Source organism: Phasianus colchicus, chromosome 27 (genome assembly GCF_987193195.1).
Source record: "Phasianus colchicus chromosome 27, bPhaCol1.hap1.1, whole genome shotgun sequence".
In the NCBI taxonomy this organism is placed as follows: domain Eukaryota; kingdom Metazoa; phylum Chordata; class Aves; order Galliformes; family Phasianidae; genus Phasianus; species Phasianus colchicus.
This window is the reverse complement of record NC_143462.1, coordinates 5,566,401-5,588,526: the sequence shown is the minus strand read 5'-3', so window position 1 is coordinate 5,588,526 and position 22,126 is coordinate 5,566,401. Positions and strand designations below refer to the sequence as shown.

Sequence of the window (22,126 nt, the reverse complement as noted above, 5' to 3'; positions counted from 1 at the left end):
TCCTACGACTGTGATTTAAAGAACAGAAGAGATCTTTGCAAATTGCTCCTCCTGTTTCTGATGCTCTGAGGAAAGTGGGAGCAGAGAGAACATTCCAGGTTGAACTCAGTAAATCAGGGGTTGTGTCATCGTGTCATCTTGACTTTGCCCAGTGATAGAACTGTGATCGTGAGCATTACAGCCCTGCATTAAAGCCTAATTACTGTGGCTTCTTAATTAAAACTTGAACTCTTTAAAGGAAAAAAACAACAACATAATGACCCCATGAGGACTTGTTTTTGGCATCTCTGTATCTCTGAGGGCATTGGAGATGGTTGATAAAGCAGAAGGACAATGTGCAGTGGATCCTGACTGTTCCAATTCCTTGTTCTGTATCAAGGGCAGAACACTTTACAATATTGATCCAGGTTTGTGGGAGGACTGGGTAATAAAAAAGGGATAATGTTGTAAAAAGAAACTTATTTTAGGATGAAAGATCCTGCCCTGGAAGCAAAGAGCTTGAGAATGATAGAGTGGTTACATTGTAAGGGCAACAGTGACATTTGAGATTGTCAGTGTTTCAGCGAGTATGCTGCATTAACATACCTTCCTTCTTAGGCAGTGAGAGAGTAGAATAAAAGATAGCAGGATATTAATGCAGCTTAATACTGACAAAAATAGCACTATAATCCTAATGCCTCTCACAACTGAGTAGTGGAATTACAATTAGAATAAAAAGTCTGTATAATGACAAACCAGCAAATAACACAAGATCACCATGCAAGACATGGTGAGTGAGGGGCTGCTGCCCTTGATCATGTTATTGCAGTATTCTGTGCCTTTTGTAGGTGCTGTCTCTGGTGACAGCCAGAGTGTTGGGCACAGCTGACACTCTTTGGAAGTTTCCCTTGAGGTCTCTGCAGCTCAGCAGCCTTAGCGTGGCCTGTGGAGAGCATCCCAAAGGAATTTATTTTATTTTCCTCTGGTCCTACAGCTGAATCACTTGCCCATCTTCATCTGTGGTTTATGGGCGGGGAGGAGCTGAGTTATTGCTTCACCTTTGGAAACTAGCAGTGAGAGCTGTAGGAGAGCTGTGCTGGTATGTCAGTGTGTTTTTTCCCTGATGTGCTCACAGAGCTTGATGCTAACTTTGGCTGAACTTGGCTGCTGTTTAAACAGTTACAGATGTTTGGACAAAGTTAAACAATCCTATCTTTTTTCTCTTTCATGTGTAGTGAAGGGTGATTCCTATGTAGAGATTTGCTGAAGCCATCTTTGTCCATGGAAAAAATGCCCCTGATGTCCGATGATGGGTGATATGCTGTGTGTTAGCTGGTTGTGGCTGCAGCCGTGGAAAATGGAACTGTTTTAGTAATGCTTAGGGAATGGTGAGGCTGGAAACACCCTGGGCAAAGGGACTTGGTATGGTTTTCCTGGAATTGGATCACAGCATCCTGACTTAAGGGGGGGTAGGCGGCGGGGAACATGAGCCTTCCCCCCTTGTACTTAGGAAAGTGAGTGCTAAGGAAGTTCCTCTGGCCTGATAGATAAGGCAAGATATGACATAATTCTTGGGCAGGAGTTAATAAGTATTTGGATTGTGCAGAGAAGGAGTGGGTTTGTGCCTGGTTCAGCAAAGCACTTAAAATGATGTGCCTGCAAGTGTAACTGGGGTTTCAAGTGTCTTGCTGGCAGTCCCTGGAGGCTGTCTTCCTGGGGGGCGGTTGTAGGGAACCCCTGAAAAGCATTTGGTTGTCCTTTTGTCTTCTGTGCTAAAGCACTGTGGGCTGTTCTGCATGCAGAGCTTTGAGGTGGATGAGACACAGCTAAAACACAGAAAGCTGGAAACAATTTGATGGAAAACCACATGTATTTTTCCTGCTCAGAAAAGAATTTCACCCCTGAAAATTGAAGTTTTGAGTGGCATCCAATACGTCTATCAGGAACTGTGGTAATTCTAGATATCATTAATTCGTTGATAGAAGGGCAATGGAGAGAACTCAAACTGAAACAGTGTGTGGTTTGGGGTTGGGTTTTTTTTTAATGATCTGGTAGTTGACTCTTTCAAGTCCAAGGATTTGTTTCTACTTAACTGGAAAGAGGGGTGACTTCTCTTCAGACCTCACTGCTTTTGGGCTACGTGGTCCAAGGCAGCTGGACGATGTCTGCAGGGGAAGATGGATCTGTGCCCTGGAGATGCTTTGTAGCTATTAATGCAGGGCTCAAACATGCAGCTGGGAGATCATCCTGCCGCATGTAATGTCTTTGGGAGGTTCACTCAGCATGGATTTTAAAAGGAAGTGTTCTGAAAATTGTATTTGGATGAAGCTATTCCTGTTTTCTCTGCTCCTCCGATGTCTCTTTGTGGTGGGATCAGCACAGCAGGGTAACATGGCAAATGCACTGTCGCATTAATTTTGCAGCTTGCAGCAAAGTAATATCCTGTGCCTGTTTTTAGCTGGACATTGCTAGCTGCTGATGATTTTCTGCTTGTAGGAGAATTCCAAGCTTTAGTCACTTAAATGCACCAGTGCTGTCATCTTACCTCTCTAAGAGAGGGATCGCATACAGCCTCATGCAGCTGGTTTTACCTAGGTTAGAAGTGGCTACGAGGAGCTGTGCATCCTGCTGAAATTACAGAAGGGCTGAAAATACAACTGCTAGTGCTGGAAATCGGCCAGTACACTGACATAAAAGCACGGAAACATGATCTGTATAGCCAGGAGATCACTGGAACTTCACATTTTTTCCAGCTTATCCTAAAACCAGTTTGCTGGAAACAAAGGCTATGCCTCCAAGATGTGAGGATGTTCCCAGTGTCTGCATTGCTTTGCCTCCATGCTTTGGCCCACCCTCTTTGGCCATGTGTGCACAGCTCTCTGACTTTACTTGGGGCAGCTGAAGCTGTTGGTCTGACCTTGGCTGCTATGGAGTTGCTTAATTCCTGAAGTGTCTCTGGGTTGTGGCAGAGTTGCCATATTGCATTAGGGCTGGATATTTCTGCCCATTGTTGTGGTTGCTGAGAATAGAAGTAAACAGTCCTCTCGTAATGCATATTTGGTGCTTCATAATCATTGCCTGTCCATTTGCCTGGCATCTATTTCCTTTTAACTCTGTCCAGATTTAGCAAGATTGGGGGTTGGACTGGAATAGCCAGGAGGAAGCTGGCTGCCGTCAGAGGCCCTGGGAGTTGAAAGTCCTTGGGGTGGTGGGCCTGTAGATATGCAAGGAGGAAGGGATAAAGGCAGTCAGCAGCTAAAGCATGCTGATTTTAATAGGATGCTGTTGTTTGAACTTTTTCTGTCCCTTTCTACTCCCCTCATCCTCCTTATGCTTCACAGCGCGGTGCAGTCCTGTTCTCTGCGTGCAAAGCTGGGAGTGCTGAAGCCAATTAGCAGAGGAAGGTGTAATTACTGCAGAGAAATTCAAATTGGGGTGGCACTTTCAATACTACTTCTGATTTTAAATGTGCAGCGACTGAGGGAAGTTTTGCTCTTCGTTTTGTTCTGCCTTTCTGGGCCACATCCTGGGGACAACTGAAAGCAGGGCTCAGCTGCTATTGGTGAGGAATATTATGACCTGCTTTGAGGCATCAGAGCAGAGGATGCGGTAATTCCTTAGAATTTACGCATCTTCTCTTGAATGTGTATGGATCAGATTCTGCTTCTTGAATGGCACAGTTTAAAAAAAAAAAGTGTGATATTGTATAAAAATGACAATATGTACCCTGATTAAATCCATACTACTTTTCTCTGGAGAGAAGCCTGCTGCTTTTACTAGTAGCAAAACTGTCATGCTTTAATCAGCCATCAGTGGGAGTTGAACAATAAAGCAACCAAATTGGTAGGAGCGCTTGCAGGCTATGTAAGCGAAATGATTTTGTACAGCTTCCGTTTGCAGTGCTGTCAGCTGAAGTTTGCAGGAGTTGAAGGTGAGAGAGAAAAGGATGCAGGGATGCAACTTTCCCGTGGCTGTAAGTGCTGTTACATCAGATGCAGGGCAGCTCCTCAGCAGACTTTGCCATTTTCTTCCTCTGTGCAGTTCCACCTGCTGTGTGTGTGGCTCTCTGGGCAGGGTAGTGCAGGCTGTATTTGTCAGCTCCAATGTGTTGATGTTGCAGACCTGTGTTGGAAAACTTTGTTGTTTTTCTAAGTTCTATAGTTTATTTGCCAGCTAGCCCTGGTTGGTAAGAAAACCAGCACTGGATCTGGACTAGAGGAAGGATACATTGCTCAGAACTTTGCTAATGAGATATTAGTAGTCAGTGTGAGGAGGTACAGACTCCACTGATTGAGAAGATTACTCTTAAATTTAGTGGGTATCTTTTTTTTTTCTCTTTTAAAATGAAGTGTAATTGTGTTTTTCTGCTCAGCTCATGTTTCTTTCTGCTGAGCATGGTCTGCAAACAGGTAAGATATCCTGGTGACCTCCAAGCTGCGAGAAATGAGGTCCTGCTGGAGCTTCTCATTAAAAAAAACAGAACTGTTCTGATGATGACTGAGACTCTGTAATAAAAAAGAATAGTTGTTTTTTTCAGTGTAGTGTTTTCTCTTGCATTTCTGTGGTTCATTGAAACATAGGGAAATCAAAAAAATAAGTCCAAACCTAATCACTCCAATGACTCAAAGTGGAATGTTTTAGGAAGGAATTAGGAAAGTAGTGCTGATTATGGGTCCCTTATTTCTTATAGCTCCACTTCAGGTGATAAGAGGGTGAGCTCTGAGTGCTGTCTTGCTTTCAGCACAGGTATCTGTTGTGGTATGGTTAGCATAGAGTGATGGTGTACATTTCTCAATGTAGTAATGAGACAAATGTGACCAGGGTTTAGGAGTTTTTTAAAATGATGTGTAACTTGTGGTGCTGAACTTGAACTGCATGCTGAGAGGTTTTTGTTTCACAGTCCTGGTGCTGACAATAATGTGCAATTAAACAGGGAGAGCTGTACTTTGTAGCAGCGTTGTTTGGTTACTTGCTCTCTTTCAATCTATTCATAGCAAAGAAAAAACCCTATTTTAGTAAAAGTTTCAGCAGGTCTTCTGGCTGTGCTTGATCTGCAAACAACTTGTAAGCACCAGTTGTCGCGAGACTGGTGTTGTCAAATGCAGTCTATTTTAACACAAAGTCTTACTCATGTGTGGCTGTTTTGCTTGTTGAATTTTACATGATAGGAAGGAACTCATCCAAATGCTATCTAACCATTAGTAGTAATGATGTGCAAGCACTTCAAATGAGATCATGTGTATATTGTTGATCTGGTCTTTTTTTGGCAGCTCTTAAAAAAGGAGATAGTGGTGAGAATCATTCAAAGGCTCTGAAAATCCAGGAATTGGACTCCATGATCTCCACAGGTCCTTCAAACCTGGGGTTTTCTATGAAATCCCTGAAATGAGAGCTCTTTGGGATAGGTGCGCTGCTCTGGGCATAGCAGGATTTCTGATGACTGCAGCAGCACTGGATCAGGATTATTTTTGAGCTGATTCTTTAGAAGTCCTTAAGCATAAAAGAATTACATACTGAAATGTAAAGTTACAGAGAAAAAAGGTGCTGTTAGTTTGTGGTAATAACAATGTTGTTGTGTTTCCGTTTTACCATTCTGGAGTGCTGTTTGTGTGCGACTCTTATTCTGCTTTGTGCTGATCTCAAGGAGCCAGCTATAAAACTTTGCCTACTAACTCCATCCTTAGTCAGCCTCCCACTTCTGTCCTCTACTACACATGTAAAACCCTTTTATCTGTTACCAATACATCAAAATAAAAAGCTGTTGTCTTAAAGTAGTCAAATACATTCTAGCAGTCCTGAATTGACTAATAGCAATGACCACAAAATGAATTTTGTTTTCTTCTTGTTCTGTCTTTTTTGAAAAGCACTAACATCAAACCATGTGTGGGAGATGGATTTCTTCTGCTGCTTACGTTACAAAGCAACCTAGATGGTTGGAAAGTTGGGAAGTCTTTTTGAGTTGAGGCCTCTGGAAATTCGGTGATGCTCCATAGCACTGATTTCTATCCAAAGCAGTGTTGCTGTTCATACTTCAGCTTTGCCCATTGTAATGGAAATTAATGGGGCAATGAAGAACTGTCTGTCAGGACAAGCAGTGGGTTTAATAGCTTGTTATCACTGAGATACTGCATGTCTAAGTAAAGCCTGACGCTCAGGAGATGAGGAGATGTGAGGGGGCACCATCATGGTGTTCTTGATTGCTGAGTGCCCTCTGTCTTCTGGTTGTATCTGTAGGCCAGGACAAGGGTCAGGAGCAAGGACAGAACTTTGTCTTACTAAATGGAATTACTCTATTTTCTGCAGGTGGATTTGCCATAGTGTTTCTTGTGAGGACAAACAATGGGATGAAATGTGCCCTGAAGCGGATGTACGTCAATAATGAGTACGACTTGCAAGTATGCAAAAGAGAAATCCAAATCATGGTAAGTCGCCACTTCCTTCTGGGGGCTGTGACTGAGAGCCTCATCACCTTCTGCCTGTGAGCTGTACTGAGTTCACAGAATCACTGAAGTTGGAAAAGACCTTCAAGATCATCCAGTCCAACCATCCACCTATCACCAATAGTACTCACTAAACCATGTCCCTCAACACAAAATCCAAACGTTCCTTAAACACCTCCGGTGTCAGTGACTCCATTGCCTCCCTGGGCAGCCCATTCCAGTGCCTGACCACTCTTTCACAAAAGTAATATTTCCTAACATCCAACCTAAATCTCCCCTGGCGCAGCTTGAAGCCATTCCCTCTAGTTCTAACATAGTTTGTGTCACAAACAACTGTGGGTTTCCTTAGCAAAATGGTCATTCTTCTGGAAGGCCCAAGCTCCTAGAGTTACAGAGTTATGTGAAATATCTTGGGTTGAGTTGTTTGTAACTTAAGTTGTTTTAGTAGTCAAGAAAACATGGCAACTGAAACAGCAGAGAGAATCTCAGGAGAAAGAGAGGGGACAAAAGAAACTCCTCAATCAACCCCAGACCTGATGGGGAAGGGAAGAGCTGAAGAGGTGTGTGTGGGGGGGGTGTTTATCTTCTAGATTTTACTCAGATGCAAGGTGTTACGTGATAGCTATTTTAAGTAGTAGTTTTAAACCTAGCATCTCTGAACAAAGAAATGGAAATTATTTAACTGGATTTGGTGAGTTTTGCTCGGAGCCTAGTAAGTGTGGAAAAGGACACTTAAAGAAACTGCAATGAGGAATGAAAGAGAACACCCTTGTTCTGCAAATTTATGATATGAGGTGTTGGTTTGGGATAGGTGATCATTTCAGAAACTTCCATCCCTAGTGTTTTTTAAACTAGCTTTTAATTGGGTTAATACCTTCAAAGATAACTTCTGGATTTTGTGTGATAGTGCAGTGCAGCTTTTGGGCATGCTTTGTCAGTACCGCAGTTAATGCTATCTGAGTAAAGTGATATAAGATCTAATCTTAAAAGGCTTTGACTGAGTTCACAAAGCTTGCTTCCTTGGATTTTACTTGCTAGTGTTTTCCATTGTCTCTGTCTCTTTGGAGCCTGTCTAACCTGGAAAGCAAGGAAATGTCTTTCTGGTTTTTTTTTGTTTTTTTTTTTTTTGCTGCTGAATCTTCACAGTAAGATTCTGTGCGCTGGTGGAAGATAGAGGGGGAAAAAAAGGAAGTGCAGCACGTACCATGCATAGCCACTGCAAACCGTCCTCTTGCTTCTCCTCTACGCGAAGAAGGAGCAACTCCAGCAAGCTTAACCTGGGTGATTGGGGGGCATATCCAAACATCTGGACCAACCCTAAGGGAATTAGTTCTGTCGGTTGTTTGTTTCACTGTTGCTTGTCTCAAATCATTCTAGAAGGAAAGCAGGTGGAGACAGGCCTCAGATTTGATCAAGTTGTGTGTAGTGGTTAAGCCAAAGTGACAGGAGCTTGTGCTTTGGCAGGGGAAGAGCTAGGAAAGCTGAGTGTTGTAGAGGATTAAAATGCTGCTCATCCTGTGTGGCTGTATAATGCTTTGAATGTGTTTATTTTGCAGCGAGATCTATCTGGCCACAAGAACATTGTAGGATACATTGATTCCAGTATAAACTCAGTAAGCAGCGGTGATGTGTGGGAAGTGCTGATATTAATGGACTTCTGCCGAGGTGAGTGTGGGTTCAACATGTTGTTCATCTGTAGATTTGGCCCTTTTCAGTGCTTACAGGAAACTTGCACAGCATTTTCCTTTCATTTCAAAGGGGAAACTATTCCTAGGCATGGCCCTTCCTTGAATACTAAGGAACTGTTGTGAACAAAACAAAGCAGAAACTAAATGTAGAGAAACAGATGATACATGAGGTTATGCTGACTCTGTTGATTCAGCTCTTACTGCCTTTGCTGAGATGGTCCTGGATTGTTTTTGTTGAGGGGAAACCTTGAAGTGTACATATATAGCTGTTTTCCATAGGCTGGTCCATAGTAAGTGCTCTTCTATAGCTGTAAGGCTGTGGAATGAAATTATTCTGCACTGCATGTCATGCAGCAAGCTTTTTCTCTTTCAGCCTGATTTAGGATTATTCTGGAAGAAGCTTGAATTGGACAATGTGAAGCCAAAAAGTATTCCTTTTTTACCTCTGACCTTTTTACTTGTCTGTCTCTAGCCAGATAGGCTCTTCTACTTCTTTCTAGCTGTCCTAAAGCCTTGATCTTTTGTGGCTAGGATGTGATGTTTGGAAAATGACACGCATGCTGTGCTCAAGTGCCACTTGCAGGAAAAGTGTGAGCAGAAAGAATATTTTGGCCAGGTGACTTCAGAAGTCTGTCTGTTCTGGGTGGTTTAATACTGAATATCACAACGAATATTTCAAGGAAGGGATCTGACAGTGCCTGTAAGTTCATACTCAGCTCTATGTTACAGGTCACGCTTCAAATAAAAGTATAAATGCTGGCAATTCAGAATCCTCTCTTGCTAGCTTCCCCTCTGTGCTGGATGTTGGGCTTATGAAGTATGCTCTGTCTTTCTAAAGTGTCTCCTATATGAGAGAAGGGCTGCAAAGTGGTATTTCTCTTATGCTTGCAAATACCGTTCTTGACACGTGGTTCTCTTGGTCTTCAACGCTGAAGCACAGGAATTGCTATTATGCATTGAATTTCCCTTTGTTACTCTTCATTTGTGACAAACAGCTGCTTAAACTGAATTAATGCATCTTTATGTGCTGAACTGCACCCACTGAATGCAAAATACAGCTGTACTACTTACTAAGCTCAGCTTTTCTTCAGAGCTTTAGTGCTATGGATATGAATTTTGATGCAGCTTTACCAAAGGTTCAATTTTTTTTTCCTCTGTGTACCTCATATGTTTTTAGGGGGAAGAAGTTGTGTGGATTTTCTGCAAAGGCCTTTAAGCAAAGAGATGAGGCAAAGTTAGGACTCATTCAAAGCATGAAAACTGCTGAAAGTTCCCCTTGTACAGATAGGTTTTGCCAGTCTGTGATTTTGGCCAAGCCATTTAAAGTGTGGCTTTTTTTGAGTCTGTCTCTATTTCCTTGCTTCCACGTGGCAGACTGTTTTGTGGTCTGTGGGTGCCTCAAATTTAGCCTTCTTTTCCTCTACTCTAACAAACATTTTATTTTGAGGAGAAGAGGAAAAATGTGGCTTAGAATTGCATCTGAGTGTTAACATGGTGAGGTGGAGGAGAAGCAAACTTGTGCTATTGAAGCATTGTCCAAGGGTCAGATGGAGCACCTCCTGGCAGATACAAAAAAAAATTTAGGCAAGGAGAGGAGGAAACAAGATGACTAAGCTGATTGCAAAGAACCTCTGGGGAGGCTTGGAGCGAACTTTGAATTTGATCTCATGAACTTCTAGTGTGCTGATATCCAGCCACACTGTGGGGAGTTGTCTAAGGCAAAGTATATCTGGAAGGAATGGGGCTTGGACTGGGCCTGGTGTAACTTGGCACTCTTGCTCTCATTCTTGTTGTTATTTTTCCTCAGGAGGACAGGTGGTGAACCTCATGAACCAACGACTTCAGACAGGGTTCACAGAGAATGAAGTCCTGCAGATCTTCTGTGACACCTGTGAAGCTGTAGCAAGGCTGCATCAGTGTAAAACACCGATAATCCACAGGGATCTGAAGGTGAGTTGTGGACTCTAGTAAAGCAGGAGGGGTTGTGTGTGATCCTGAATGTATGTGTTGTCTGCCTACGCTGTGGCAGACGGGCTCTGAAGGCTGGTACCATGTTTTTGTTGTTAGTAATAAGAGAAAGTGGGTGTAAATACCTTTCTATTAAAAGATTAAAAAAAAAAAAGCCTTCCATAGCTGCTTACCATATGTTTACCGTCTATAGATCTGCTTTAAAAACATAAATGTTTCAAAAATTCTGTTTTTCACCAGAGACATACCAGAATGTATTTGATGAATTATTCACAGTGACTTTCTGCCTACCACCTGAAACATTGTTGATAGTATAGTTGTTCCAAGAAAGTGTGCGGTATGTTTCCTGGACCCATATGAAAAGGATCGCTCCAGAGACATTGGCTTTGTGGTGGGAGTTGTTAGAAGCTTTTGAAATTGGCCTCTAACTATTGACCATGAAACTATGTGGATTGCGAGGCTTTCTGTGCTTAGATGGAAACAGAGCAAGGCCAGCAGGGCAAGCTTCTGAAAAATCCTATGCCTGTAATCAAACAAACTCAAAAAAGAGATTTCCTTTTTCTCTCAACTGGCTCATAAAATGCCTGGAAAAAGTTTTAGTCCAGAAGGACTTGTGTGGCTTATGTGTATGTTTGAAACTGAGATGTGCTTTGTGCGTCAGGCTCTGTTCTCTGAGCCCTTAGCAGCTGTTTGTTTTGTGCTGCTGGCATTTGTTTTCTAGGAGTATGAAAACCAGGTAGCATAGGGGATGAAAATATGTAGGGTCTGGTGTTCCTTTGTATGTTTCAAGTGATTGTGACCCCACTGCACAATCAGTTATCAGACTGGTGTTTAGTTTACTGAGTGGAAGGAGGGAATAAATTTATCTAGTCTGATAATGACGACTTACACAAGTACTCTATACCTGGTGACCACAACTGGTGACAGTTATGTTGTTTATTTTTGTTGGTGCTGATGAAGCCTGCTTGATGAATGTGCTTATTTAAATAAAACTTCCAGGTTGCTTCAGTGAGAAGTCGTATCCAACTACTCAGCCAGATAAAGTGGAAGGGATGCTTCTGGAAACATTTAGAGGGTGTTCGGAGGGGGTAGGGAGTAACACTATCAGTGCTGGTCTCTTAAAGAGCAGCTCTGTGTGCAGTGCTTATTCAAAGCAGATGAATGGCAGAGGTGAGGAAGAGGGGTTGTTCCACCCCCGGTTTCATGCCAGCATTTCCCTCTCAGCTGCTTTAATTTGGTGGGATTTTTCAATGCTTAAAATGCTGACTTCTTCACTTTCTTTGCTTTTTGTAAACGTTATCCTTGATAGGGAGGTCTATTTCCAAAATATTTTTGTCATTGACTACTTCTGGGCTGCGTCTTGTTTTTTTTTGTTTGCTTGTTTTTGAAGTCTACAAGCAGCGTGTGTTCTTATGGTTGGACTGAACACTTTGAAGGCAAATAAATGAAAAAATGTCTGTATTCCCTTGAGAGAACATAGTAGATTTTTGCTAATGCGTGATTTTAAGTTTGAATATTTAGGAGAGAGCTGATCTTTTAGCTACCACAGCTGCCTGTTTTGGTGTACAGTTGTCTGATTCAAGCTAACAAATAGTACTTGAAAGCAGGGGATCATCCCAAATTCAGATTACAGAGTATGGCTGAGGGAGCTTGAGTACTGAAGACACTGAAATGTGAAATTTTTGTCCTGAAGTACACAGGCTTAATAGAGGCAGAGTGACATGCTTGCAAAAAAAGGAAGGAAAGGGAAAGGACATCAGGCAGAATGGAAGGCAGTTTTACAGCTGTGTTTCTATGATCTGACTTCCGTTTTAGGAGGTGTGACAGTTTTGGTGCTTATTTTCTTTTGTTGTCACATTACACACTTGTCTGACGTGTCTGATATGTCTTCAGGCATTAAAACCCTGAATCACCTAAAGAAAACAAGTTCTTTTAATGTTTCTGTCTAATTGAATGGTTCCTTTTTTTGGCTGCAACATTCATAGGTTGAAAATATCCTGCTACATGATCGTGGCCACTATGTCCTCTGTGACTTTGGAAGTGCTACCAACAAATTCCAGAACCCTCAAACAGAAGGGGTGAACGCGGTGGAAGAGGAGATCAAGAAGTGAGTGTGTTTTTTCCTTTTGCCTCAGACACAGTTTGTGTTTGAAGGGTGACTTTCTTTGTACTGTGACTAGATTTTACTGGTGCCTGCATCAGCAGGTTGATGTTGCTACATAGAAGTACCTGCTAGAGGTAGATAAAGCCTGGGGGAAGGTGAAACAATCAAAAACTGAGCTTGATGTAATTTCTTTGGACCTGAAAGACTGAGTGTGTAGAGCGCTTGCCTGCCTTGATGAGGCAGTGGCATGCTTTGTTTATTATGGAATCAGTCTCTCTCTTGGCTTGTTTGAACCGCAAATACAGCAAACGATAAAATCCCTTTCTTTTCATGAGCCTCTCATCTTCAATCCTTGCAGTAAGTAAGGAAATACATGGCTCATCTCCCCATGAAAATGGAAGGACTTCAGGTTGTTTCATTTGGTTCCTTTTGCCCGTGTGTGACCAGCTCTAGCAGTATCAGTGCTGGATGCCTTGATATGCTTTTAGAAAAGGAAATCAACTCACAGCCCAGTAGGGCCTGGATCAGAGATGGAGCAGTTGCCAGGTCCTGCTCTTGCTTTAGTTTTCACTTCAACGCTACGCAAACATTCCTGTTCCATTAATACAATATTTTGGCTGGAAACAGTGTGTTAGAAATGTGTACAAATGTTTCCCTTCTGTGAGGATTCTGTTATACCTGCATGGACTTCCTGGACTTGCTTCACTGAAGTTCTCTGAGCTCTCCCAGTCTTTCTTTGCAGTCCCTTTGGAATGCTTTAGCAACCTTTTCCTGTGATCAAGCCAAATAGCATGGAATGTGATACAGCAAAAATTATAAATGCACTGGTAGAAAACCTTAATCTCAAACTGTCGTTCAATTTCCATCTATTTCATTTACTTAATAAAATGAGGCAGATTCTAGTTTGAGTTGAAGCCGCAAAATAATCTTTCCTTTGTCTACAATGACTCTGAGCAGGAATCCCAGCATGGAAGCCTGCTTATTAGGAGCCTTGTATCTGGTTACAATCTTCGTAGGTTGTCCAAAAGCCCAGCGGTAAGGACATTGCAGAGGACACTTGACTTCTGACCTTGTTAATATTCTGAATTCTTGAATGTTTGTGTTTTAGCTCTTAAAAATACTGTCCTTTGTGAGTAAACTCTTTGTTGTAGAAGCAATCTTTGCTTTTGCTTTGTTTTCCCAGTATTCTCATGTATTTCTCAGTATTCTCATGTTAGAATCATGCAGCAGATTCTGTTGTTGATAATCTGTTGAGAAATATCTAATTTTTCTTTAGTGTTTGCCCAAAAACAAATAGGGAAAGTATGAATTTTGAATGTGGCATACTGAAAGCTCATGTGATATCCACATTAAACTCACCAATAGATCTTTTTGCTGCAGGTACACTACGTTATCTTACAGAGCACCAGAAATGGTCAACCTGTATAGTGGCAAACTTATCACTACAAAAGCAGACATATGGGTATGTATAAAGCCCACTTAACATCACACAACCAGACTGCAGTTTGCTTTCATTGTCCTAATCATAAGATAACTTTCTGCCTGGGGCTAGCCTCGTTTCCATAAGACTGGATAGTCTCTGAGTAGAGAGTTGCTCTGCTTCAATTTTGAGTTACTGCTAAACAGGCTGGCTTCTGGGTAAGACATGATTGGTGCTTTGCATACTGCTTTTCGTGTGCTTTTAATATAGAGATGTATGAAATTTCAGAATTGAACAGTGCAAACATGATTTTGTATCATAAAACAGCTAAAACAGAAAATTCAAGATGTTGTAACTTGTGCTTTTGTTGAGCAAGTGTGTGAAACCAATGTTACTAGGCAGAAGAAGATGGAAAATGGAGAAAATAAGCTTTCCCCTAGGGAATAATAGTATGGTTCTGGGCAGTGTAGTGCAGCTCAGTTGTCAAACCTGGCCAAGGATCAAACTTCTGTGCTGCTGTTTCTAATGAGGAATGAATCTTGCTATGTTTTCTATGTTGAGAGAAAAACACAGCTGTAGTGTAATCCATTACTAGATAACCTAACAACAAAAGGATGGTAGGCTTCCTCTTAATGGGGACGAAGAGCCTTTGTTCATTGTGGAGAAGTGGCAATTCAGCAGATAGGATGTTTTTGTATGGTTTTTGAAGCCCTGAGCTTGGAAGCAACAAGGAGGCAGCAGTGTAAGGAGAGTGTTTATGGATCCTCTATAGTTATGTTTGCATATACAAGAGGGAAAATTGCTGGCGTGGCATCAGCTGGAAAGAGTCCTCTGTATTATCTGTGAGCTCAGCCAAGGGTCAGGAACACAACAGTTTGTATGTGGTTCTTGCAGTGCTGAGTTCAGCAGGAGGTTTGTAGACAGACCCAAGTGTTGAGTCACTTGCCTTGCTGAGCTCCAGAGAGGGGATGGCATAGCTGTAACAGCGTGAAAAGACTGTCAGGGCCTCAGAGGCAGCTAGAGGAGAACCTGGGTTTGTGCCCTTTGTGATCATGTAGAGAGGTGGAGACAGAGGCTCAAGCTACTCTCTTCTTGGTCTTGAAGGAATTCTGTTCTGCTCATCTGCTGTGTTCCCAAACAAGTATGCGGTGTTGTGCAGAGCGCAGCCTCAGCTTAGGGCCTCTTGCAGAGGTGGTCCTGCTTAGCATCTTCCCCCATTCATCCTGGGATGGCAGCAGTGTTTCATAATTAGCCTTTTGTGTAAAACTTGTATATTATTTTGAAAGAGGTGGTTTTCCTTGCTGTCAAACACAGCACAGAAATAGATGAGCCAATGATATAACATAGCAACCTGCTGACAAATCCTGTATATAATCATAAACAAGTAATGTAATGGTTGGAAGGTTATGTGAACTGCTACAGTTTAAGCTTGGTAACCAGTATGTTTTAAGGTATTTTTGGCCAGAATAAATGTATTAAGGATGGTGGATGTCATTTGATTTCCCTATTAATTTTGCTTTGTATGTGGAGAACAGGTTTTGTGCACCTATATGCAGTAGCATATACTGATTAAGGTCTGTGTCACTTTGGGGATCTTCTTGCGTCTTTCCTTCAGTGAGTTAACTCACCTGCTCTGTTCTTTGTCTTCAGGCCCTCGGCTGTTTGCTGTACAAGCTGTGTTACTTCACTTTGCCATTTGGGGAGAGTCAGGTGGCAATCTGTGATGGCAACTTCACCATTCCAGATAATTCTCGGCATTCACAGGACATGCACTGCCTCATCCGTGAGTGTCTCTGACAGTGCCCTAATCAACTTCCACAGAACTTTTTCTTAAGATGTATTTATATTCTATGCTCCTACAGAATAGTTGGTGTTTCTTGTTGTAAGAGGCTTGCTTTGCACATAAGGGATGGATGAAATGATTTTCTTGTAGCTTGGGACATCACTCTTCAACACACACTTACAGCAGGGATTTCTGCTTGACTGAGCTCGGTGGAAAGGCAGGAAAAGAGACAACCTCTTGGTTTGAGTCCTTTGTGAACTTGCACAGTAAGCCTATTTATGCAAAATGTATTTCTCCAGTACCAAATCTGTTTGGATAAGGAACTGAAAAGAACCACAGTGACTTAGACCAGTGATAAGAATTTGTTTTTTGTGAATTGAGAAACAGAACTGAAATGATTTATAAATAACCTACTGCCTGGAGTGAATGTGTAATTAAGGGTACAATGCGTTACTCTTGGCAGAGCCGGGGAAGCTCTCTCATCAGTACAGTGTATTTTTTAACTTTTTTTCTAGCCATAACCTTGAGTGACAGAGTTATTTTCAAAGCAGACTGGTATGTTCTTTGCTTATGCAAAGGCAGTGGTCTGTGTGTCTTCCTGCCCTACACACTCGCTAGGGCTTTGTCAACCTCTTTTCCTGTGGGCTCACTTGGAAATGAAGAAGTTAAACCCTACACCATTCCCTGACCAAGTAATCTGTTTCCCCCCTCCTTGCTTTAGAGCCTGCAATAGCAGCTGGGAGTTACTCATAGGAGTGTTTAAAAATATATATATTTTTAAAGTATTTCCTGTTCCATCCTTGTATGAAACTGTTCTATTTTTCTGATGTATCTTTATCTTTTAAAGGGTATATGCTTGAGCCAGACCCTGATAAGAGACCTGATATTTATCAAGTCTCCTACTTTGCATTCAAACTGGCAAAGAAGGAATGCCCAGTCCAGAATGTTCAGGTGAGTAGTGAAGCAATGGACTGATGTAGGGCTTTGTGTGAGGAGTTAGGGTGGCAGCTGCTAAATATTGAGGATGCTGCTGTGCTATATTGATTGCTTTCACAAGTCTCTAATCAGGAGGTTCTGTTTCATTTCTTGTAATTAGCAGTGCAGTTTTTTTTTCTTTAAGGGAGTGTGGAAATCAGGGTTTTGTTTCATACATTGCTTATTTCTGTTTCTGACTTATATCTTTGCCCAGTTACCAGCATGAGGCCAACCAAGAGACCTTTTGCATGTGAACATGAAAAATTAGGCCATGCTTGTGAAACCCATTTGATTTTCAGGCAAACTCATCATAGCGTGTATAATTTGCACTGCAGTTAGTTTTAAAGGCAGTGGTTTTGTCTGCTGTCTGGCTGAGAGCAGCCAACATGCGTTTGAAATGTACCAGACCTTACACAACCACCTGCTCCTTCTTACTGTCCTTACAGAATACACCTGAAAAATAAAGGTTTTTTTACTGTATTATGGATATCTGTGACATGATATCTTGTTCTGTTGTTTCCAGATTTAAAAAAAGCTTAATTTTCTTCCATGTTTTGGTACTTATTTATGATCTTTATGTTCAAGACATTAGTCATGCTTGTATTTTTTTTAATCAGTGTTAATAACTTGCTACTGTTGTTCAGTATTTGAAAAGAATCTGGGAACATGTGCTATAAAGCTTTGTGTTCAGATTGCACATGTGAAAAATGTGAAAATGGTCAGAAAGCTGAACCATATCTTTCTCCTTGTGAAAACTCACCCAAGCTCCTCTCATGCCATTAATGAGGAGGGGTTTGTCCTTTGCCCAGAGTGAGGAATAATTGCTTTGGGGAATTCTGCAACCTCCAAATTTCATCGGTGTGCTTTTGCAAATAATTTCTGTCTGTTTTCTGCCCACAAAGTACTAAACTCGGTGTTTTTGGGATCTGCAGAACTCTCCAATCCCTGCTAAACTCCCAGACCCAGTCAAAGCAAGTGAAGCTGCGGCGAAGAAGAGTCAACCAAAGGCCAGGTAACTCACCTTCATTACAGTTAGCACTCTCTTTTACTGTGTGTTCTCTCTGTGTTCTGTTAGAAAAGATGCTTGGCATATTTAGCTTCTTTGTGGGCTTGTATTTATACATCGAGACAAACACTGCAGTCCTGAGGCTTTGCTTCAATGACATAAATATCCATTGATCTGAAAGACAGAAGATGCAGATGCTGGAAATTTTTGTGTGAGAGGAGGGAGGGATTTGGGCAACACTCAGCATGACTCAACAGCTAAGCTTTGTCCTGAAGACGTTGCTTGACAGTGACGCTTGAGGTTCTTGCACTTAAATGAATCTACTGTGTCATTCATCCTAAGGCAGTACCCAGAGTAGCTAAGATAGCAGAGAGACTGCAGTGGGCCTGGAATTGGCCCAGTGAGCACGAGGCGACTGGAAAAATTGCATCAGGAACTATTGCTGTTCCAATTTGGTTCTCAGCAGGTGATAACCTGACCCAGTAATTACTCTGTGCAATTGCTGCAGTTTCTGCAAGAGCCGTGTAATTTCTTTGAGCGATGCAGTCTCCATCTGAATAGCCTAATGAGTTGGGGAGCTGCTGTACTGTTGTGGTTCTTCTCCTCTCCTGCCACTGCTTGCTACTGTTTATAATACTGTAATAAAGTATGTAAATTCTGTTGGACAAAACTTCTGCTTTATTTTTACTGAAATGTGAACCTTATAGCAGTGGACACTCCGGAAGCAGCAGTTTTCTTCCTATTCTGAAATAGGGCATCTCTACTCCTGCCTCAGTCCCAGGAGTCTGCTTGTTTGTTTTTATAATGGAACACAGCTACGCTCATGTTAGTAGAACAACTTCAGTGTCTCACAAGGAGGTGTATCTGCAGAAGGACAGGATGATATCTGGCTGCTTGGCCCTGTTGCTGTGCCTTGATGGAGGATGAGTAATGCTGAACAAGGATCAGACGACGTCCAATGATCTTATTCTGGGGTAGACGTACTAAAGTTAAGGTATTTTTATAGACCAATTCAGACAACTTTGCCCAAAGGCACCAGCTGCTCTTAAGCTTGCTTATCTTTGGTCTGCTCACCTGTAACTGTAAGTAGCCTTAAGCAGTATGTTTTAGCAAATGTTTGAATTTGACAAGTTCTAGCTGTCCAATAGAAAAAGACAACACAACTGGCCGTCATCAAAATGATAATGTTAGTCTGATTGTTGTGAGTGCATCTACTAAGCTCTGCTGTGCTTGCAGGTTTCTGGAAGAGACTGTCCTGTGTATCTGGAAGCATCTAAATGTTTCACCTTTTTCAGTTTATCACCTCTAAAGCTGACGTATGGAAGAGTGTTTACGCCTATGCTGTGTACTGTTTGTAACAACCCTCAGACTAACACAAACTACTCTTACTGCTTCTGCTGGTGATTCTTGTTTTTAATTGTTATGTTATTTTGTAGGTTGACAGATCCCATTCCTACAACAGAAACTTCCATAGCACCTCGCCAGAGACCTAAAGCAGGACAGACACAACCCAACCCTGGAATTTTACCAATTCAGCCAGCCTTGACACCTAGGAAGAGACCCACAGTCCAAGCAGCAATTCAGCCTCAAGGTGAGACTCCTGGTTGTGCTATGATGCGTTGCTGGACTTCAGTGCATGCTGATCACTTAACAGATCCATTCTACCAATTGCAGGGCCTGCTGCCCTGGGCAGTGGTCAGCCTTCACTCCCTGCAAGTGTACCCCAGCAAAAAGCAGCACCGCAACCACCTTCAGTGCAGCCACAAGCCAAGCAGGCGCCCGCACTCCAGCAGGCATCACAGGCACAGCCCCAGGTCCCTTCTGCTCAGCCCCAAGCCACACCTCAGCACCAACAGCAGCTTTTTCTGAAGCAGCAGCTACTGCAGCAGCAGCAGGCTGCATATTACCAGCAGCAGCAGGTGATGCAAGCTCAGCAGGTGAGCAAATGTGGTGGTGTTTGTGTACTTCCTGTGCCAGATATAAATGCACATCACTGCATTTAGAGGAAGCTCTCTGTTTTCCTTTTCTAAAGGATAGGTAAAATTTTTATGCATTTTCCAATGTGTTTACACTTATCTAGCAATATTATTTTGTAACAGAAGACTATCATTTTTAACTGTCATAGTGGAAAGCCTTAGGAGGTCTTTGTCATGAATAAACATAAAAAAAAGTGGTGTTGGTTAAGATTTTATAGCTCAAAGTGTTTCAAAGACTTGAAGTCGGTGCTTAACTGATGAGCAGAGGATTATTTTTTTTTCTCTTCTGCTCTTTGTTATGCAAGAAAGCTGGTGTGCCTTTTTCAGCAGTCAGATCTGTTCATGTGGTAGGCTGTCATGATAGAGAGGCCTGTGAAAAGCTTGTATGTTAGCTAGGATTTGTTTATATAAGACATGCTTAACTGAAGTGTTGATAGCAGCACAGATAACTGCAGAAGCATGTTTAACAGTGGAAGAAGCAGGATAATGAAGCTTCTCGTCCTGGGGGAAGGCTTAGAATAAATAAAAATGGAAAAAAGAGTTTGGGGCTGCAGGAAGCCTGCTATAAGCAGATGTAACCCAGAAAGGATCTAACATTGGACCAGAATGCCATTTCATGTAGGTGCTCTCCAAACCATCCCAACCTGTTGCTGCTTTGCTGCTTGCAGCAGCTATGACCAGTCTCATGGCTGGTCCCTGAGCTCTGCTAATCCAGTTCCCAGCTAAGCAGCAGGTGTCTCAACTACTGCTTGTTTCCCAGTTCCCAGTGATGCAGCAGGGTGCACCAGCGCAGCAGCAGCTGATGCAAAACTACTACCAGCAACAGCAGCAGCAGATGATGGCCCAGCAGACAGCAATGCAGCAGAAGACAGCAGCAGCAGTTCAGCAAAAGCAACAGGCTCCAGCAGCACCACAGCCCCAGGCCCAGCAAAGTGCAGCCCAGCCAACACCACAGCAGGAACAAGCGGTAAGAGCCTGCTGGAGTAGATATAAGTAACTGTTTCTCTGTCCCTCCTCTGTCATGTGATAAACTGTCTTAAATATCTGTACTTCGTCAGAAGGAGCACCTTCTGTGCCTAGTGCTGCTTATTTGTAACTGCTTTAATATTGAGGGCTGATGCCGAGGAATGTGCAAGTAGCCTTTTTGGTTGTTTCTGGAATTGGTTAACTTGGGATGTTGAATGCTTTGGAAAGCAACTTTTCAAGGCATCGTGTTTTTAAAAATAAATACCTCATCCACTTTTCTCATCATCTGACTGCATCCAAAATAAATGCTCTTTACTTAATGGAAAATGTGGCTGCTAGCTGGCTACTTTCCTGCTGCAGTCTGCAGTGTTGAAGGCAAGGGAGCTGCGCCAGAGGGCAGGATCTGTGCTGCCAGATTATCTCTGCAGTGCATAAGGCAAAAAGCTGTGCCTTTGCTCTCATTCCTGCACAGTTGCATCCACTCTTTGTTTTTGGGAGTGCAAAGGGATGCCCCAGATTCCAGTTGCATGTTGGAGCAAAAGCATGTGCAGGCACCAGGCAAAAGGAAGCCATCCATTATTTTGCTGTACTGGGCTGCACATGTCCAAAGCAGTGTCTGATAATAAACCTCTTCAGCTATGCAATATCTTAGCCCAAACTAAGGGTCAATTTTTGCTTGCTGGCTTTGTGAGTTACTATTCAGGGCCTAAATAATCTCTTAGGCATGCTTCTTTTAATCAAGATTTTTAATTTGACTAACAAAATTCTGTGAGCAAGTGACTTGAGCAGTGCTGAGGAAGCCTTTCTTGTTCTTTCTTGCTCTTTCTCTGTATCTTAAGGCTCTGTCCTATTCACTCCTTCACTTCCATTTAATTTCCAATACTAAGCTGCTTGCTAGGGTGAGGTTGGAGCTCTTGTGTTGTTGGTTTTGTTGTGCTGAATGACCTGGGGCAAGTCAGCCTGAAATCTGTAGTTTTCACTACATGAATGAAGTCCATAATTATCCTACTCTTCTAAGGCAGAAATGCCTGACACATAGAACTGAAGTGCATCCCTAAAGAGCTTTGCTGTGATTTGCTAGCACAAAAATATTCTTAATGCTATTGAATCATCTGGGCTGAAAATTAGCATCACCCCCCTGCCCCTCCAAGACTTAACAGAATGGATGCATTTGGAGACTTGTCAGCTCCTGTAGTAGTAAGGAGGAGAAAAACAGTGATTGGCTCACTTAAAAGATGAATACTAAGACATCTTCTCTCAAGAACAGGTTCTCTGAGCAGAAGATACTGAGCCAGAACCTGTCAAAACCTTTTCAAGTTGCAGAATTTCAGCTTTATAAACTTAGTGTTCATTTCTGTGGAGACTTTGGCACTGCCTGTGTATTTCTTAGCACCGAATGTACTGTTCTGCAGTGACCTATATAGCAAGACTTAAGGTGGGTGCATCAGCAACGTTCAGGTCAGCTTGCTTCTCAGCCATGCTTAATCTGCCTGAAATTGCCAGATGAAAAGCAAGGCAGCTAACCACTTGTTTTCTTCGCACCACTGTAGTTAAGCACAATGCTGGGAATGTAACTCTTCCCTCATTGCCTTCTTAGGTCTTTCCAAGTCTTTCATCTGTCTTGCCTGGTTAAAAATGTCCTGATGCTGACTGGGGAGCAGAGAGTTCTAGTGCCAGGTGGTGGAGATGACATGGTCAGCTTTCTGCTCTTTGCATTCTGGCTTTCTCTTCTTAAAACCAGCCAGCAGCTGTCACTGAAAGACTTTTTTTCTTGAAAAATCGCATCTGAAATGTTGTAGCATATGACTGAAACACAGTATT

At 42.3% G+C, this 22,126-nt stretch overlaps 1 protein-coding gene across 15 annotated transcripts in view; it reads left to right on the top strand.

Annotated features, from left to right (window-relative positions):
* The window catches only part of AAK1 (AP2 associated kinase 1), a 64,803-nt gene that overhangs the window by 12,126 nt on the left and 30,551 nt on the right, over window positions 1-22,126 (top strand). For all 15 annotated transcript variants that reach the window (XM_090125694.1, XM_090125698.1, XM_090125695.1 and 12 more), the window contains 11 exons: window positions 6,283-6,401; window positions 7,976-8,084; window positions 9,915-10,057; window positions 12,061-12,182; window positions 13,560-13,641; window positions 15,250-15,382; window positions 16,230-16,333; window positions 17,290-17,369; window positions 18,800-18,954; window positions 19,038-19,300; window positions 20,100-20,306. In XM_090125694.1, coding sequence (XP_089981820.1) covers window positions 6,283-6,401; window positions 7,976-8,084; window positions 9,915-10,057; window positions 12,061-12,182; window positions 13,560-13,641; window positions 15,250-15,382; window positions 16,230-16,333; window positions 17,290-17,369; window positions 18,800-18,954; window positions 19,038-19,300; window positions 20,100-20,306 — 1,517 coding nt within the window. The remainder of the gene's footprint in view (window positions 1-6,282; window positions 6,402-7,975; window positions 8,085-9,914; window positions 10,058-12,060; window positions 12,183-13,559; window positions 13,642-15,249; window positions 15,383-16,229; window positions 16,334-17,289; window positions 17,370-18,799; window positions 18,955-19,037; window positions 19,301-20,099; window positions 20,307-22,126) is intronic.